General features: G+C 38.7%; 1 protein-coding gene across 4 annotated transcripts in view; it reads left to right on the top strand.

Annotated features, from left to right (window-relative positions):
- Window positions 1-10,984: 10,984 nt before the first annotated feature.
- The window catches only part of RBMS2 (RNA binding motif single stranded interacting protein 2), a 68,688-nt gene continuing 59,503 nt past the window's right edge, over window positions 10,985-20,169 (top strand). For 3 of the 4 annotated variants that reach the window (XM_070937828.1, XM_070937830.1, XM_070937827.1), the window contains exon 1: window positions 10,985-11,187. In XM_070937828.1, coding sequence (XP_070793929.1) covers window positions 11,122-11,187 — 66 coding nt within the window. In that variant the 5' untranslated portion in view covers window positions 10,985-11,121. The remainder of the gene's footprint in view (window positions 11,188-20,169) is intronic. The other variant, XM_070937829.1, reaches the window with a different exon arrangement.

Raw genomic sequence — 20,169 nt, 5'->3', positions numbered from 1 at the left:
AACTTTCCCTCTATCTGTCAATGTGCTACTAAGACAGTCCAAGGATGGTTTAGATCAGTATTTCATATTTTTTTTTAACCTTTAGGATCTCTTCCCACTTAAAAAAAATTATGGAGTATCCCAAAAGAGCTTTTGTTTGCATGGATTTTATATATATTAATAATTACTATATTAAAGTTTAAAATGATGCTATTGCTATCACTACTGTACAACTTCTTACTGTTTTTTGATGGGATTTTAATATTGTATTACAGTATTTTTCAGCCTCGGTTGGTAAATAATTTTGACTTTGTGCACTTCTGAATGTTTTGAAGGGGCCTCGGACCACACTTTGAAAGATATTGGTTTAGATAAGCCAGGTGGAAATTATGTGTTATTCCAGCAGAGACTTTTTAAGCAGATAATAGATTGGCATTTTCTCCTTTCTGCTAATACTACCCAAGGATAGACATAAGGCCAATCAAGAAGATCAGTTAGCTTTTGTGAACCATTTCTTGCAGGAGAATAAGGGGACTGTAATTGTTTGAAAAGAGGCAGGATGGGAATTGGCAATGTTTTCAGCTAACAAAAATAAACAAATAAACAAACAAACAAAAAATAAACAAATAAATAAATATGGCTGGATAGTGCTGCAACTTGGCAGGGGGAATAAATGAAGTCTTTGTCTGAAGTGTGAACTGATCTTAGATTGTGCTCACAAATTAAATCAAATGTGTTTGATTTAAATAAGCCAGGATTATTTAAATACAACATAGACCAAACCTTTTGAGCCACGTGTAGAAAATGGTTGTCAATAGTGAATCATCGCTCACAAAATGACTGCTCTAGTAGACATTGCTAATCACTAAAACACCTGTTTCCTACAAGGTGAAGTAGTTTCCCAGGATCTTTTCTGTCATTGCAGTGAGATCTTTGTTAGAATCCAAGGTTTTTATTTTAAATAAAGAATCAGCTGGGGGAGGGGCAATTTCATGTTTGATTATATTTGAAAGAACATCAGGTAGAATATAAAGGCTGATATCCACAATGGAAAGCCTTTGTAGATATATTGGTGTCTATAGGCATTGTGTTGCATAGGTCTATTTCAATCATGATTAGGCCTTTGACTCCAGACAAGAAATACATCAAGGCATAGTACGGTAGCTCCATTTTTGTTAGATTATATTTAATCTCTTGCAAAACTGAAAATAACTCCCTCCCCCCCCTTTTTTTTTTGTCTGAGTGAAAAATTAGGGAGGATCCCTTCTGAAACACTTCCCATGCTTTCCCCTTCATCTGCAGACCCAGCTGCCTCTTATCAAACTAATACCTAGACTGCAGGCCTTCCTCCTTTCTCCCAAGGTCATTCTCACATATGGTCACATTTATGAAACAAAATTGCCTCATTTGCACACAGTTACACTATGACAATGCGTCAGGTCTAAGTTACATTATAACTCTGAGGACATGTACGGGTATATGCTTTGTGATAAACCATCATGTGAGTTGTTGTTCAACTTGGCACCATGTATGAATCCTAGTGTTATTAAACTTCTAGTCCAGTAGCTCAGTCCTTGTAAAGGCTGCATCTCACAGTATGGACACCTTTGTAAGTTCTTCTGCTGGCCTCATATTTTGGTTATTGTAAGATACCCTGCTTTTAAAGACGACCACCATGTTCCATCCTGTATTGTGGGGAAAAGAAAAGAGAAGGACAAGACAAAATAGGCTTTGGAGGTGGGGTTACAACAGTCTCCTCCCACCCTGATTTAGAGATGCTATTACTTCGCTTGTAACCTTTTAGTGAGAAAAGGAGGGTGAGAAAGCATGCTACTATGGCAACCCTGTGTAGAGGTGAAGGAACAATGGAAATAAGAACAGGGTTGCTGCAATTATTTGGGGTCATCAAATAATTAATGGTAAGGTGTGCCATCTTTAATAATGTGTTAATAATATATGTGAATGCTCTATTTTATCTTCGATTTTGTAAACTGGCCTGGGAATTCTGCTAAGAATGACAGGAAAAGAAGAGCTATGTTTCTGGCAGAAGAGATAGGTTGCCAACTATTAAAATAAATATTAATGAGGTCACTCTACAATTTAACTAGGTCAAATTTTCTATCTAAAACTGGAGTCAGAACCTCTGTTTAAAATGGTTGGAATATTTTCTCTCTGCTTTTGCATCAATCCCTTTCATTGCAGACTGTTCTGTTGGAATTTCTCTGGGATTCGGATGAGCTTTGTGTGGATAATTTTACACATGGCAAGAGAGCTTTGTCTTATTGGTAGGTTTATAGAGTAGCAGAGAAAAGAACTTTCAACTTCATGATTTCTGTTCTTACAGAAGCTGGGCCATATTTCCACAGCATGCTAAATCATAAAGTGGTTTAATTAATTTTGGCTTAGCATGTGAACCAATTGTGACTAATTCAGCAAATTGTAGCAGATTCAACTCTTGAGTGAATCTTTAGGCCTCTGGTCCAAAAATGGTGTCTGGCAATATTACACTAAAAACTATATTGTAGTTGTTTTGATTTAGCCATAGCGTGTGAACTAAATAGCTTGTCTTTTAAGAAACCATAGTTAAGGGAACCACACCTGAGTATGATGATGTAACCAAGTTCTCATTCTACTCAGTTTGATCTTCCTTTGTTAAAAATAGCATGTCCTGTGATCAACCCACCCCCACCCAAAAATCAGGACCTACACTAGAAGATTTCACAGAAAATACTAAATTTTCAAAAAAGTCGATGGGTAGTAGGTAGAGTAAGAAAACCAAGTATCAGAATACGCATTTGCCACATGATATACTGTCTAATTTTCTGACTTTAAAGTATTTTGTAAGCAGTTTCCCTTTTTTCTGATCCTTATTTTTATAATTTTCTTGAACTTCAACAAACTAAAGGTTTGTTTGCCTGACTCCTGACTCCTCTTTCACATTTTAGTTTAGCTCTTGATTTCCAAACATTTTTCATATTTTTCACATTCTAACTATTCTTTTACATTAAAATATAAGGAAATATCTGTATCATTTAAAAAAAAAACCTCTCCTGAAAGCCCCTTTTCTCAGACTTTGTGCCCCCCCACCTTCACTTTTATAGCAAGTGGCACTGACTAATTTTGGTAAACAGGATTTTTTCAATGATGGAGTTTCAGTGGAGCATCAAACCTAGCCTTTTAGCTTCCAAGCCTGTTGAAAATGACATGATCTGGATGGAGGTATTCAGATATTGCTACAGCATTGAAAGTTTTGAGTGTCTGATGGAGAGAAATCAAGTCACGTAGAATAAAGGATATCAGAATGGAAATTCAATTTATTGTCAGGCTCTGTATGAATTTGCCTAAAAGGAAAGGTGGATTTACTTCCTCAGATGAATTAGTTTTAAAATGGGAGCGCTATCTTAAAGTCACCAAAAATATAATTATATTGATAAATTAGATTTTTCTTCTGGGAGCTTGTCTTAAATTGAGAGTTTTCTTTTTGCTTTTGGGGCAAATGTGGATATGTTTCAGAATGCACAGTTCTTTGTATGCTTTCTTCCTATGGTTTTTATGTGATTATGGGTACTGGTGGTGCATTTCTGATACTCCCATTTCCAAAAAATATAAATTAAGGAGAGGATGCTGAATACTTTGTCCCAGTGGATAAAGCCCTAAGGTGATCAATGAAATCAGTGGATGCAACTGTCCCTGATTCAACTGTTTAGTGCCATATTAATTTCTTAATCTAGTATCTAACTTAATTAGACAGTGGGAGTTTTAACAAGATTCTAGAGAACTGCTGATGGCCAGAAAACTTCTATATTTCAATATTTCATTAATAACTTGGATGAGGAGGTGAAGGGAATGATTATTAATATATAGTCATTCCAGGTCTCAAGAAAACATGTTGTTGTGCAGTTCATCTGTGGACATGGAAGTGGCTCTGAAGTCCCAGCCTAGAAATGCAGAGTCTGGGGCCATTGGTAGTCCATTGTTGTGGTAACTGAATGTTATTCTGTGATGTTAATGTTTATTTATTTATTTTTTATTAGTTTTGCGTGACACCTGTCTTTAAAGCTGGTAGAGTCTTTATTGCACAGGGTTCTTCAGTGGGTTCAATCAGCAGTTGCAGCTTCTAGTTTCCTTGGCTGAATGTCACAATGGCATAGCGCCTCTTTCACAGTGTCTTTGTAGAGCTGGGCATGGTTGACCTTGGGTCTCTTCCAGGCTCCATTACATTATGGAGAAATTGGTGAGGCATCAATTCTGATGACATACCCCACCAATCTTATCTGGGTTCTGATAATTAGGGACTCAATGCTAGTGGACTCCACACAATACAAGACCTCCAGGTTGGAGACACGGTCTTGCCAACATATGCCAAGAATGAAGTGGAAATTTAAGTCACAAGCAGGAAACCACCTCTCTGTCTTCCCTGGGCTAAGGTTGTTGTTCTGCCCTTTGCTATTTCAGTTGTGTTTTCTGCCTGGCAAGCAGCTTCCAGGATAATCCACTTCTATTAGAAGGAAGATAGGAGACAGTACTCATAAAGGTAAGTGATGAATCCCTTAAGTCTGAAGGAGAACATATAAGTAAGATTCAGCATTAATGAATCTGGGGTACAAAGGGCGTGAGAGAGAGATGTTTTGCAGAGCAAGGAGTGGGATGTGCACCAAAGCTCAATCAATCAAGAGATCAAAAGAAAAGGGTTTTTAAAATGTTTCTTCCAATGGTGCCAAAATATGTAAGAGAAGCTCCCTTATTCGTTCAATGAAGATTAATAACTACTTCGTATTCTTTAATCACACCTTCCATTTTACTTATGATTACTTTTGTTAAATAAGGAAGGCTGGATTTGTATGCTAATAAGGGAGCAAGAATTGCCAGCCAATGAGAAAGAAAAATATCACAGCCTGTTCTTGATCTTAAAAAAAACCCGCCCACTTTAGTTTGCAAAGCTTTCCTTAACATAGATATATAACTGCTATTGCCTAATAATGTGTGGATGTCATATATTACACTAAACTAAATGTGGATTTGGATTTGGCTTATTGTGTGAAGGCAGCTATAGTCATCTGTAAATCATGATTGATTGATGGCTTATAAAATGTGGGAATCCAGACATTGTTGAATATCAAGCTGGTTTTAAAACAACTGATGATCCTGGTTTTGATAGTGGTGCAGGCACATGTTTGTATAGGTACACTCTGTGTATGTGACCATGTGCACATACACACACGCTACAAGGGATTTATTTATTTAGTGAGTTTATTTTTTTATGGTTGACCAAGAGATTCTGGGCAGTGAACAAAATTTTAAAATAAAAACAATTACAGTAATATAAAAGATAAATACACATCAGCCGAGAATTCATCACTCATCAATAAATTAGCCAATGAAAGTCTACCTTCACATATTCAGGGCCTCAGACCTGAGCATGGAGCCAGGCTTTTAAGGACATACCAAAAATAAGTAGATTTGATCTCTGGAGGGAGAATGTTTCATAAGGAAGGTACCATGGCAGGTACTATTTTATTTGTGTTCACACTATAACTTAAAATCCAGGCTTGTAGGTTGATACTAGACCCATGTGATCAGTGATCTGTGCTTGGATGACATAGCAAGCTAAAGAGGCATGTGTCTATTAAGATCTAAAATGGCCCCCACTATTAATCATACGTTTAGTTTAGCAGTACAGTAAGCAAACACAGCCTTTATGAAGAAAGAAAGGTAGGACATAGGGAGACGTTCTAGCCTATGGTATTGAGCTAATTCTGGCTTGTTATATTTCTGGTTTGGGGGCTTATAATTCTGGTTACAGGGGAACCTATTTTTATTTTGGTTTGCCATGCAAATAGATTTGAAGTGTTTATAATTATCTGGAACAAGATGAGTGCTTAAGAGAAGCTTGTTGCCTTTATGAATTGCGGGAAATCAAGTCTCTGTGGAGTTTATGGTAGCAAGAGGAGGGTGGATGCCTTTAGGCTAATGGTTTTCATACTGTTCCTGGACAACTCTGAGATTCTTCAGATGCTTAGTAAGGGCTCCTCAGGGCTGTATCGGTAATAGAACATAAGGTTGCTCCTTGGTTACCCATATTTCTACTTGGACTAAAACTGTGGGGGACACAAATAACATTACCCATTCAGGTAGAGGAGATGGAAGGATGGCTTAATAGTGTATCATGAGTTAGATTAGTTCACTTCCCATACCTTAGCCTTAATACTGTATGTTTCGGTTCACTTCTGAATTAGTGTGTTATATTATTCACACAGCATCCACCACCTTGGCTTAGTATATTATGTGAACATAGCCCTGGACTGCATCCTTAAATCCTTTGTAAGATGCTGGAGTTATTGAAACAATTCTATGAAATTGGAACCTGATTACTGTAGTGCTTTCTAGATAATATCCTAATGCAGGCAGGGAAAGAGCCGTGGCTCTTTTGCAGAATTACAATTCTCTGTGTCCCTCATAGTTGGCCATCCCGCTGATGCTGCTGAAAGCTGCAACTCGGCCAGAGATTCCCAACCTGGAGGAGATACTTCAATTCATATGTTTAATCCAATAAAAGTTAGTAATCTAGACCAACGTGTGAATGGAAAGGCCATTGAAAATCTCCTCCAAACTTTCCCTAAAGTAACAGCTAATGAATAAACTTGAAATCCCTTTAAACTTGCCCAATGCTAGAGGTATATAAATTTTCTGCAATGCTTTGAGTTGGAAAAATTTTCTTGTGGAAATGAATAGGATTTAAATTATCCTACCTGATTCCATGATCTGGTCAAATATTTGGATTATTTTTTGGAGTGAAAATAACATTAAATCTAGCGTATTTTATGTGGTCTGCATTTAAAAACTTCATATGGAGAAAAAATATTTTTCTTTGAGAAGTTGAAACAATATTGGGCAGCGGGATAGTAAAGTAATATGCAGTTACGATGCATTTTTAGTTTCTGAGTTTTTTTTAGAACAAGCACCTGAATAACAGATGTCACACAGCTTTGAAAATTTTGAACATACCTGAAGTGGAAAATCTCTGCACTGCTGACCAAAAGCAAGTAACCCTTGTGAGTACTCACTTATACTGAATTTGCATATTGTTATAAAGTTTTTGTTGCCTTAGGGCAGTGATGGCTAACCTTTTTTTTCTCGGGTGCCGAAAGCATGCATGCATGCGCGACAGCATGCACACGTGTGCCTACCCATAATGCAATGCCCCCTGTGCCCTCTGCCTCCCTGCACATGCGCACACAACCCCCCCCCATACTTCCCCTCACCTGCATGCACGAACAACCCCCCCACGGCCCGTTTTTGGTCCCAGGAGGCTTCAGGGAGGCCTGCTAGGCCCAAAACAGGGTGTGGGGGGGCACTGCACCCCCCATCCCCACGCATGCATGCACGACCCCCGTGCATGCGCATGCAACCCCCCGCACCCCCACACATACGTGTGCGATCCCCCGCCCCCTACACATGCACGCGCGTCTCTGCAGAGACCCGAAAATCAGGAGGCATATGCGCATGCGTGTTGGAGCTGACCTAGGGTGATGGCTCACGTACCGGCAGAGATGGCTCCGCGTGCCACCTATGGCACGTGTGTCATAGGTTCGCCATCACAAGCTTAGGGTATTGTGAAAACCAGCCAATTGTGATTTATAGAGTAAATATGGTGAAACAAGCAATACATTAGTATAATGTATGAACTGTGGGAGTTCACAAAAATGAAGATATGAATGTGATAAAAGGGTGTCCAGATAAAGGGAGGAGAATCTGCTTATTCCTTTGCTGTTTTCCCCCCAATCAGCTTGAGAATATGATGTTGAAATGCCTTTCTAGATGATATTCTTACATGACTTATATGTTCCTTACACTTGAATGTTCCAGCAGGTCAAGATGTAGCAAAGGGAACTCTCCAAGATGAAAAAGGATCCATGCTCCTTAGAGACTTATTCATCTTAAATCATGAATCAAGAGGAAACTGGAAGGAGAAGGCAAATGAAGAATGTACCTACTAATGGCACATTGTTCATTTGAGCAGTTTTTGGGCCTTGGTGGAATCTTCAACTGATTGCAGAAGTTTTGTAGACAGATCATCAAACTGCTATTGTTAGTTCTTAATGCAGTATGTATCATAACGGGAAAGAAAGGTAAGTGAATAAATAAATTAGTTATTTCAGTGGAAGTTTTCCAAATCACTTTGATTTTTTCCAAGATGATAGAAATATATGAACTAGATAATGATAACTTTTAAAACTGTGAAATTAAGCTATCAGTATAATCAGAACATACAAGACTGACCCATTGAAAAAACTGCAATGATTGAGCCTGATAAGTATCAATTGAAATCAAATTGAACAGAAGGGCTATTCTCAGAAGGCCCTATTCCTCATGTCCATCAACTAATCTTTTTGCCAGGCTGAGTCTGTGCTTTAGAATCTGTGCTACTGAAATTCATCAAGTGGGCATAAAATTTTTTGGGCTTTAAAGTCCAATGCCTGTACATTGGAAACATTAGTATAATCACTGCCACCAGTGAATAATATACTTGCTCAGTTGCTTTGCACCTACCAGTATCGATACAAGTTTTCTGAGCTATCTTTAAAAGGAAGCTTTACAGAAATATGGGCCAGTTTCCAGAATACTTTAGCCAGCAATAGGCTGGGATTGTAGTCTATATACTGGTCAGGATTAAGTCTGGAGATGATTGCAATAGAACATTAAAACTGAAATAAAATGGCCAGATGTTACCTCAGTATGCAGCTTAAACTGGTAAGAATTATGAATTATTGCAGGCCCCATAGATTTCCGATACTCCAGGGAATTTATCAAGGTAATTGTAAGCCACCATCCTTGAAGTGTTGGTCTTCTTACCCACAGTACTTTCCACTTGCCTGAGTTAAGTCTTAGCTTGTGAAGCGGCTCCAGAGACCAGCTCAAAAGTTGCACAACAGAAAACGGAAAGAGGTGAATGTCAGTCCAAAGCTTTTAGTGATTTCATGCAGATAATAAAAGTTGAAGCAGATAGAACAGACTACTGTGGTGTCGTATAAGACCCTTTAACACAGTTCTACTTTTAGAAGCCATTCCTCCAGGCAGAGCTGAAAGCATCATATCATTGTGTTTCCCAAGACCAAGATTAATGGCCAGTCCAGGAGTATCAAAAACTGCTAAGAGATCCTTGAAGGCAGCTCAAAACTTCAGGACTTATTTAATAGCAATTGCCTGCCACCAGTTGTCTCTGCTGGTTCTGAGTACTCGGTTGCAACAGTTACCGTCAGTACCGCTGATGGGCCACAACACATACCAAGGAAAGAAGGGAAATGTACTTTCCCAGCAAAAGTATACTGATGTGAGCCATGTCTGTTTGTATATGAAATAGTTGAATGGACATTTAAAACTCCGTAAACGTGCAAAAGACAGGCTCCAGTTAAAACAGCTACAAGTTGCTTGGTTTTAAGAGAAGGTATTTTTCCCTAGTGCAGAACAAAGAAACTCCTGGGAAATTTTGCATTCTTAATGTTATAGAAACACCGTAATGGACCTTTTATACCTTTTCTTTATTTGTCCTGACTTGCTAAATCCTCTGATTTCCTTAAAACAGAAGTGTAGGGGTATGTGTGTGTGTGGGGGGGGGTACCACTTATTCTCTTTGGAATATTTGCAGATAGGAGAAACTGCATTGTTTTACTATCCTGCCTTATTTATTTTTGTCTATTATATTTTATTTATTTATTGTATCCCACCTTTATTATTTTTACAAATAATTCAAATAGCACACCTTCCTCTTCCTATTTTCCCCACAACAACCCTATGAGGTGTGTGGGGCTGAGAGAGTAACTGTCCCAAAGTCATCCAGCTGGTTTTCATGGCTAAGGTGGGACTTGAACTCACGGTCTCCCATTTTCTAGCCTGATGCCTTAATCACTAGACTAGTTGTCAAGCATCTGAATATAAATCACATGACCATGGGGCAATGGTCATAAGTGTGAAAAATGTTCATAAGACACTTTTTTCAGTACCGTTGTAACTTCGAACCATCACTAAATGATCTGTTATAAGTTGAGGACTACCTGGACACAATTGTGGAACACAGTTCAATAGCATGAAAGACAACTACCTGATTTGTTTTAAAGTCAATTGAGCTGAGAGGAAGTTGCATTTCTGCATGATGACATGATCTTACCTTGCCCTTGTGGAGCCATCCTCATCTCCACAAGAGGGTGAGTAATTCATTTGAAACTTATCAATGAATGTAGCAGAGCATTTAATTATTTCGCATATTGGGACAGGAGAATTATTGGCCATCAGGGAAAGCTATCCCCATAATGAAAAACTTGCTTTTGTTTCAGACTGAAGCTGCCTCCAGAGCAATGCATTGTCTACAGTCAACAAAGAACAGTCTCTCTCCTCTGAATCTGAACCTTGGTTGTTTAAGGGTAAACTTCTTTTGATTTTTTCCCGAGTTAGGAAAAGAAAACCTGTTCTAGAATTTGGAAAAACGTATGATGGCTTTCATCAGTAAAATGCTGTGAGATTCTATTTACTCTTAATTGTAGAAATGACACATAGGAATCCAGTTTTATCCAGGAAAGAAAGGCATGGTCCAAAAGACACATGGGTTATTGGAAACTGATTATCCCAGGAAATCCGGAATAAAGGCATATTCTCCTGCAGGGTGTTCATTAATCATATAACATGGTTTGGGCAATTATTGGCATATAGCATCGTGTGTGGTGAAAAAAGAGGGCATTGTCAGGGTTTGTTGGACACCTGATGAATAGCTTAGCCACATGACATTTCTATTTTTCAGTGCAGCCAGAGGCCAGAGTCAGTGACAGGAATGCTTCTTGGCACGTATGGTTTAACTTCTGCACTTAGTTTTCCAAAATTTCCAGTTTTTTTTTTTTTTGAAAAGGAACCTCTCTTGTCTAAGCGCAGGCACTAGGACCTGGCGGAACGCAGGCACCCTAGTCCTAGATTCCAAGCTGGCTTGCTTTGGTGACGTAAGCCAGAAGCCCTGTCTCTCTCTCTCTCTCTCTCTCTCTCTCCCTCTCTCTCTCTTTTTTTCTCTCTCTCTCTCTCTCTGTGAGTGTGTGTGTGTCTCTCTCTTTCTCTTCCCCCCTCCCCTCCCTTTCCAAGCTCTCTAACATTTAAGCGAAAATGCTTCTTTCTGTGCCTCCTCGTGCAGGAATTGCCACTTTTGGCTACAACAAGAGCAACAAGAAGGTAAGGAAGCCGTCCACCCCGTGCCCCCCCCCCACCTCAACCCCCGCTTCCTATTTCCCAAGATCTTGGAAACGTCCTTGGCTTAAACAGGGAGGATAGGTTAAAAAAAAAAAGGGGGGGGGGCTGCGAAGGTTTTTTTTTTTCCCCCACTCTTCCGAAAATCCTGGTACCGCAGGGGGAGGGGGTGGTGGCAGCGATGAAGGAAATTGGGTCTTTCCAGTTTTTGGGGAGACTAAGAAGGTTGCCTTCTCAAAAGGGGAAACAAATCTCGGGGGTTGGCTGATCTTAGCTCCGTTCCCTTGGTGGAAACCAGCCCCTTGTGTCGTCCCCCCCCCCCCCCACATTCGGCGAGCCCTCTTGCTCAGGCCGGAGTGTTCCCAAGGGCGAGTTTTCAGTCCGGAATATATATATATATATATTTTAAAAAAAAATTAAATTTATCAAAAAAAAAAAAAAAGGTGGGGGAGGGAAATGAAGCAGAAGAGCCGGGGAGACGTTGAAACCCAGGCAGCGAAAATCCCATTTCACAGCACACTTGCTGACTTTCCACGGACATCGATAGTCTCTACGTTCTTCCCAGCACCCCTGGATTCAAGGACTTTGCCGTGGGGAAGCGAAGGAGGCGATGGGATCCCCAAGAGACTGGGGGTGGTCTCTCTTGTTTCTGGAAAGAAGTCGCAGTAGAGAGAGAGAGATTTTTTTTTTTCCCTTTTTTTTTTTTTTTTTTTAAAGACGTGGGCTTCAAGTCAGAATCACGCCAAAGGGCCTGGTTTTTAACCCTCTCCTGATGCTTTCCAGGGTGAGACAAGACTTCTGAGCCCACCCCTCACTGGGTGTTCTCGAGGGTGGGGTTCCAGGATGTGGTTTCTATGGCATCCATGTGTTCTCAGGCAGCCTGTGCCATAAACAAGGCTCCTCTTCTCTCCCCCCCTTTCTGTCCGTCTCCCCCCCCCCCGCCCCAAAATGTCTCGGGAACGGAGACAGGAGTATGTGTGCCTAGGAAGATGGAACCTCCAGCTTGTAGGAAGGGAGTTGTAGCAAATGTGTTGGCCTGGGGGTGGGGTGGGGGTGGGTGGGAGTTGTGTGACTACCCCCACCCACAACCAAGGCTATCACTGGAAACCTGAAAGGCCTTGTCAGCTAAGGGAAAATGCAGGTTGGCTAGCCTGGTTGGTTGGTTGGTTGGTTGGTTGCTTGGCTTGAAGATTGGGGCGTGGATTAGTTTCCCCTGTGGCAAGAAGTGTGGTTTAGTGTGGGTATAGGGCGTTGAGGCACCTAACTTATCTCTCCGCCGGGGTTGGGAAGGTGGGGTGCAAAGGCAGGAATTGAGAATCAAGACTTCCAGCATTTTGAAGAGCTTATCTCTATTGTTGATTCACTGAATGACCTTGTATGCCTATGTTGTGAATTTAAAAGAAACGGGGGTGGGTGGGTGGGGAGGGGGTGGGTCGGAGGGGGGAGGGACTTTCTGCTTTTTAAAAAAAAAAAAAAAAAATTCCTTCGTGTCCTCTCCATAGTCAAAAGCAGGAGCTGACGGTTTTTACAATCAATGAATGGGCACATTAAAGCCACTGTAATAAAGAGGATGGGCAGGAACCTGACAAGTAGGAGGCTGGCTAAATTTGGATTATTAATTGTGTTTGTCCATATTTGGGGTGGGTATGGGTAGCAGCAGAAGGATTTCTAGCTTTTTTATCCTCCCTGGGCAGCCTGTCTTTGAACCTGGGTCACATTTTTTAAAATTTCTCATTCTGATTTATTTATTGGATGATGGAAATATATACAAGTAGGCAGGCTGAACTTATAGGATGGTGGAAGAGAGATGTAGGCCTGAAAAGCTCAAGAGATTTTTGTATGTCATATGCTGTTTATGAATATGCACATTCACATGTCCTAAAAGCCCACTTAAGGACAAAACCAGCAGGCATCTTTTAGATTTGATGTAAAGTTGCAATTACTTCTGCAGATTTGTGTATAAAGATGTACATGTCTCACTTTTCCCACCACGTGAATCCAAATTATATGTGTAAGTTGCATATGTGATTTTAAAAATGTCTTCATTATATTGCTGTATTTCTAGAGTGTTTGTAATTGAATTTATTTGGGCTAAAATTTGGTTTTATGGAATTGGTGCATGTATAAGTGCCTGTTTTCTAGCAATTACCAACAGTAAGTATGGAGGAAATGCATCTTTCTGTGCACTAATGAACAGGTGTAACTGTGATATAGGTGTGCAATCCCATTTAGATATTTACAATATTGAATTTGTATGACAGCAAAGATATGGGTGTGCGTATCTGTACATAAATAGAATTTGATCAGGCGAAGTGTCACAATATAGGTATACAGATACATGTCTAGAAATGAGTCTGATGGTATCTGTGCATGGTGGTGATTTGGATCTACAACAGGAGTGCACCATCTGTGGGCTGGAGAGTTGCAGGCTTGCCTGGCATGTCAAGTGCAGCACTCCAAAGGGGCTGGGCCAAAATCCCCTGAGGATCTTGTGAGTCTGAAAAGGTCTCTGCAAAACTTGAAGCACCAATTTTGCCCCTTCCCTTTTCCTCTCCAAATTACTTAAAAAAAAAGGAAAAAAAGGCCACATGTTATGCTCTGGCAGCGTCAATATGGAAGACTGGTAGGCTATTGATAGACAGTTCCTTGGCTGTACCTTTGGCTCCACTGAAGTACAATATACAGATTTTACTTCAGCTGAAAAACTTCAACTTTCCCATCACAAAGGTGCTCCTTAGAAATAAATTTCATTAAAATCAACGGATCTCTGTTGGACTTCAGAGCCAGTTGTAGCCAGCAGAAGCTTTAGGTGCAATCCCCAGAGCCCTTGCAAAATTTGTGACCAAATTGCAGTTGTAATTTGTTACAGAAGTGGAAATTATCAAGTACCTGGGGAGTAATCCCATTAACTGTTTTGAATTTACATTGAGTTAAATTGGAATTAAATCTGTTCTTGTTCTTGTCCTAATTGAGGGAGAAAGAGGGGGTGGGAAGCATGTTTAGGATTGTAATGGTAGCCAATGGGTGTGTGCTGGCTTAGGCACAAAAACTGATTTTAAGAAAGGTCTGGGTTTCATCCTGTGATTCTCTGAATCAGGTCTCATATTGAGGTTCTTTCTGTTCTGAATTCATGACCCCATTTGTGTGAACAATATTACTCTTAAGGTGTATGTTAATTGAAGAATCTTCCTTGATTTGGAATAATACAAAATTATGGCTCTTAGATTATGAGAAGCTATTTTAAATACAGGTTCATTCATTTTCATTGTTTACCTGAATGCAAGTAACAGAAATAATGCCATTGTATGCAGAGGAGGAGATCTCAACCTGCATATCAATGGCACTGGCCTTTTGTGAAATCGGATTAATAATGAACTTGGTGGACATGTTTCTCTCATTACTCTGTTGTGGAAATTATACATTCAGTTTGCTTTACCATGGATCTGCTGTGTCTGGTGTTAGCATCAACAGGAGTCACAACTTGAGCATCCATCTGAGTCTTGACCATGTTGCATTGACTTAATAATCTTAATAACCATGACTTAATTGTGAGCTGTTAAATAATCTTTTCCGTCATAATTTTAAAACCACACGAACTACACAATGCCTTTAGTGCAAGGTACAGATTCACCTGACTGGATTTCTCAAGCAATTTGGGCCTAGAAAAGGGGGTTTAAAATTAAAAAAATTTAAATAAAATTTTATAAATGTTGGTTGACTGGTTGGTTTTCATATATGAATATCCTTATCAGATCTAAAAGACATAGATGCTTGTTGTTAGCTTCTTTGTCCAAGTATATACCTGTAAGAAAACAATGGATTAGTATCTAGTGGTAGATACCAATCTAGTATGGTTGAAATAAATGCATGAGGTTATCGCAGGAGCAAAATTACCTATTCTGGATATATGAACGAACTCTGAGATAAAATCTATACTCAAGATTCTTGTTTCATAATTTAATTATTATTGAGGTATGTCTTTTTATACCATCTGCTTGTGAGAGGACTTCAGGGCTTTAATAAAGTTAAATCAATAAAGTATAACTTCTTCAGCTCTTAAAACCCAAAACAAGTGGATCTTCTCTGTCCCATTATTAAGCTGATAGCATTTCTTTTGTAGAACCAACTCTGTCCTTTCACATTTTCCTACAACATCCTGTTTACCCACTTGTTGGAACATCCATGTGATATTTTTGAGATTTTATTCTCTGGACTCTTTTTTTGAAATTGACTTCCCTCAAATGAGGTACCGCACTGTATGGCATCCAATTGAGTCGACTTTTAAAAGGCCCTTAAATGTATCTTTTGTTCAGCTTATTTTCAGAAACTTAGAGAATGATTCTTTTTGGCTACAATATGTTATGATAATGCTGGGGTTAGATAATTGTTAAATTCATGCACTTATTTTTGTGTGCTCGTTTAATTGCTATGTGCTTCTACTATGCTTAGATATAGAAATTTTGTTTGCTATCAGACAAAAGTACCACTACCAGTACTACTGGGGAAACTAGATTGAAGGATAGTGATGTTCATGAACATCATGGCTGAGTAGGGATGTGCACTGTATATGTTTTGCATGTTGAATATTAATCAGTTTTCAAGCCTTGCCTTTCATTTGTTCGTGAACTGGTCTGGTCACTTTCCCTTCTTTCCCCAAGCATTGCATTGCATTTATTTCTTCATCTTACAGATGCATTCTTCACGTACAATAGAACCTCTGGTCACGAACACTTCTGACAATGACCAAATCGGGTTCCGACCAAAAAATTCATATTTTTTTTCCGCAGCCAATTTCCCCTTCCGCACCATTTTTTTTTGTAAGCGCCAAACTTCCAAAATTAGGTTCAGATCATGCCCAAATCGGTTTGCGACCAAAGTTATGGAACGAATTATGGTCGTGACCAGAGGTTCTACTGTAACTGCTTTCTTTAATTTGTAATAAATGGGCATTGTAAAGCATCTATATTAAATTTAGAGGAGTGGATGGGGTGCATATTTAGTAAGTATTGTAAAACATTGAGGTTAGAATCCCAACCCGCTGTCTGACACTTAACTAGGTGTCATTTCTTTAACTTTTCATTTTTTAGATCTATTGATTAAAATTAGTATTATTCCCAGACAGCTTGGCAACAGATTTGGAAGAACTGAATTAGGCATTTTCCTCAATAGTCTCTTCTCTGAAATCGTTATCTTTTTGTTCGTTTACTTTTTATGGTACATCCTAGCAACTTTCATTTTACTTCATTTTAAGATTTCTTATGTTATCCCTTTTCTTTCACTTTGTTATTATATTTGTGGCATTTTAAAAAGTAAAATGAAGTACAATCATTCTTACCTAGTTTGTATGGACAAAAGATATGGACAAAAGAGTATTAAATTTTCTAAGCCTCTTGTATCTTTAATTAAAACATTCCCTATTTTCAGCCCATTTGATCAATTCAGATGGATAGGGGTGAAAGATTAATGATGAATCCACTACTGTATTGCCCCTTGAACAGCCTCTGTTAAATTACCAACATTCAATGGAGAAATATTTAATTATTGTTTAATTTAGTTCATTTTAGAATACAGAAATCCTATTCTGACAAGAAATGAAAAAAGTAATCTGAATAAAGGGGTAATACAACTTCCGTTTTCTTGCAGGTCAAAACTGCAAGAAACTGACCTTTCTTACATTTACTGGAAGTCAGAAAACTAATGTATTAATTAAAGTTGCTCTGTTTGCTTAAATACATATAAGAAGGTATTTATACAGAATATGTCTTTGCTAGATAGAACAGCATTTTAAGAAATGATTATATGGAGCCCATGTTTTAATTCTACTTTCTTATAGTTGCAGAAAAGCAAAATTGCAGGAATAAACTAACAGGGATATTAGTATCTCCCAATTTATTCTCCCTGAGAGATTTTAGGAAATAAAGTGGTAAAGCACTTTGTATGTTCTAATAGTTTATATAAACATGGAGTGGTGATGGAGTTGTCAACTTTATAAGTGATAACTAATGGGTAGCTTCCATAGTCAAATTTTCTTCAGTTTGAGTTAGTAATGCTGAATGTTTACAGTTTACATTTCTCCTCTTCAACTTTTGTTGCAAGACAGAATAATACACAATGTAGATTTTTTTTTGTCCATTTGCTCCACAGAGTTCTGTTTTTATCGTCCTTGCTAGTAGAAAGGAAATTTAAGCACTGTGTGTGTGTGTGTGTGTGTGTGTGTGTGTGTGTGTGTGTGACACATTAGTTTGAGCCATGGTTTGTTTTAATATTGGTTGTTGACTATGTAGCATCACAGCCAGAGAAACTATGTTATGCCTTAGGGCAGGGGTGGGCAACTGTGGCCCTTTTGCAATCTGTGGACTTCAACTCCCAGAATTCCTGAGACAGCCAAGCTGGCTCAGGAATTCTGGGAGTTGAAGACTGCAGGTTGTAAAAGGGCCACAGTTGCCCACCCCTGCCTTAGGGCAAGGGTGTGGAACTATGGTCCTTTTATGACTTGTGGACTTCAACTCCCAGAATTCCTGAGCCAGCCATGCTGGCTGAGGAATTCTGGGAGTTGAAGTCCAAAAGTCATCAAGGGGACATGGTTCCCCACTCTGCGTTAGGGTAATGTGTGCACCCAGGCCCACAAAATATTAAAACTACAGAGTACTTCTATTCGGTGGTTCTTTAGATGTATATTATATGACATAAGATTGTTATATATTCTGCCATTTCTCACAGCCCAGCTTTTTGTGCATATAGCTGCTTTTTTTCTTGCTGTAACAAAGTTCAGTGTCAAACATTTCCTGCATTTTGAAGTATGTGGGTATGCAGAACATCTATGATCCAATATATATATATATATATATACCTGCTTCAATCATGACTATTTCCACAGGTACACTGGACATTACTTTTTTTTAAAAGTTATTTTTTAAAGGTATTTTTTGCATAAATTCAAAACCCATTTTGACTCTCTGAAGACTTGGCCAATGTCTCTGGGCTTTGGGTATTGTTGTGCCCAGTGATTGGTACTCACATTTCTTTTCAAATAGCCTTTTCCAAAAGTTAAAGAAGGGTTACTGTTCAAAGAGTGTACATTTAATGACAATGGTAAATAGGTTCCTCAGTTTTATTCGTTGTTTGAGAAGATTGCTTGAGCATAGGCCCGCAAAAGAAATCTATGTGAACTGATGCCTCTCTCGGGATATATTCATTCTTGGAAAGTCTTGGTTGTTTTTGGCTTTATTTATTCACACCCACTGCCTTCCAAATGGTTATTTTCTCTGATGTCTCCGATCAGAGGTAATTAAGATGCAACAAATGGTTACTCTTACGGAGCTTTGAATGGATTGCTTTTGGTATCCTGCTTTTCCTCTTGGAAGCTTAGAGATGGGGAAAGGAACCTTTGTTTGGACTCAAATCATAGCAATCCTCTCATTTCCATGGAAAGACTGGACCTTCCCTAAGGCCAGCTGATAGTTTCTTTTTGGAGAAATCAACTTTCATTCTGCCTAAAGAGTTTCCAGGCTTTTAAGTCGCTTTGTGAAATGTATTTCCATTTTTTTCTGTGAGAGCTCAATTTTTGTTGTTGTTGTTGTTTATCCTAACTGATTTAGTGAGTTGTCTGTATGATTGGAAAACATACTATTTAATTTATATATTCATTAATTCAGTAACCTGTATTCTTTCTCAGGGAGGTCAGGATATTATTATTTTATCCCGTTTTTATATATGGTCCACACCAGGTAGCAAGCATACCTAATACTCCTGTTTTCCCCACAACAACAATCCTGTGATTTGGGGTGAGAGAGATTGACTGGCCCAAGAACATCCAGCTGGCTCTCATACCTAAGGCAGGACTAGAACTCACAGCCTCCTAGTTTCTAGACCAGCATCTTAAATGTTACACCAAACAGGTTCTTGTACAAATTTTTTATTATATAAGTTATTTTGTTATTATATTAAATATACCATAATTAATATAATTATACAGGTTATTTACACAACTATGTTTACATGTGAGTTTGTTTACATTAGTTGTCAGATTGATGACCCGCCTTTCCTTCAAGAAAACAATATTATTTCATGATGTCTTCCAAACAATCCCAGGAAGGTAGTCATAATTGCTGAAATAGTATTTGATGGTATCATCCCAACGTTTGTTTGTTTTTTGTTATCCAAAGGGGAAATCCCAATGCTTCATTCCTTTTTCATTATGAAAATAATTTTTCCTTAACCCAGGAATTTTGGAAAGTTACTTCATGTTTTATCCTTTGGACTGAGCACAGCTGCTAAAAATAACGGGTAGGGCTTAAGTACATGACTTTTGAGTTGCATGGGAATTTTGTACTTGAGGACTTGCTGGTTGAAACAATCCTATGTTGTTCATCCATATGTTTCGGAGGGATGGCTCTTCCTATAATCCACCATAGCCTGAGACAATGCAGGTAGTCCTCAATTTAGAACCATTCATTTAGTGACTGTTCAAAGTTACCATGGCACTGAAAAAAAGTACCTTATGACCGTTTTCACACTTAGGATAGTTGCAGCATCCCAAAGTTCATGTGATCAAAATTTTTGGTGCTTAGCAACTAACAATTGCACTGTCCAGTGTTATGTGATCATTATTTGTAACCTTCCCAGCTGGTTTTCTGCAAGCAAAGTCAATGGGGGAAGCCAGATTCACTTAACAACCACATGGTTCACTGTACAATTACAGCGATTCACTTAACAACTGTGGTGAAAAGGTTGTAAAATGGGGCAAAACTCACTTGACAACTGACTTATTTAGCAATGGGAAAAAAATGAAAACAAAAACAGACATTTATGATTACCAATTTAGTTAAGTTCCTCATCCAACTAAGATTTTACTATTATGTCGCATACTACTCCAAGCTCTATATGTGTTCATGTTATCCATTATTCTGTATTAAACTGGCATCTTTCTTTTTTAATCCTTCCAAAGTAGGGTATTTAAGTAGGTAT

Source organism: Pituophis catenifer, unplaced genomic scaffold, assembly GCF_029215685.1.
Source record: "Pituophis catenifer annectens isolate HBS135680 unplaced genomic scaffold, rPitCat1.0.hap2 SCAF_2, whole genome shotgun sequence".
NCBI classification, from domain to species: domain Eukaryota; kingdom Metazoa; phylum Chordata; class Lepidosauria; order Squamata; family Colubridae; genus Pituophis; species Pituophis catenifer.
This window is presented reverse-complemented; position numbering and strand designations above follow the sequence as displayed.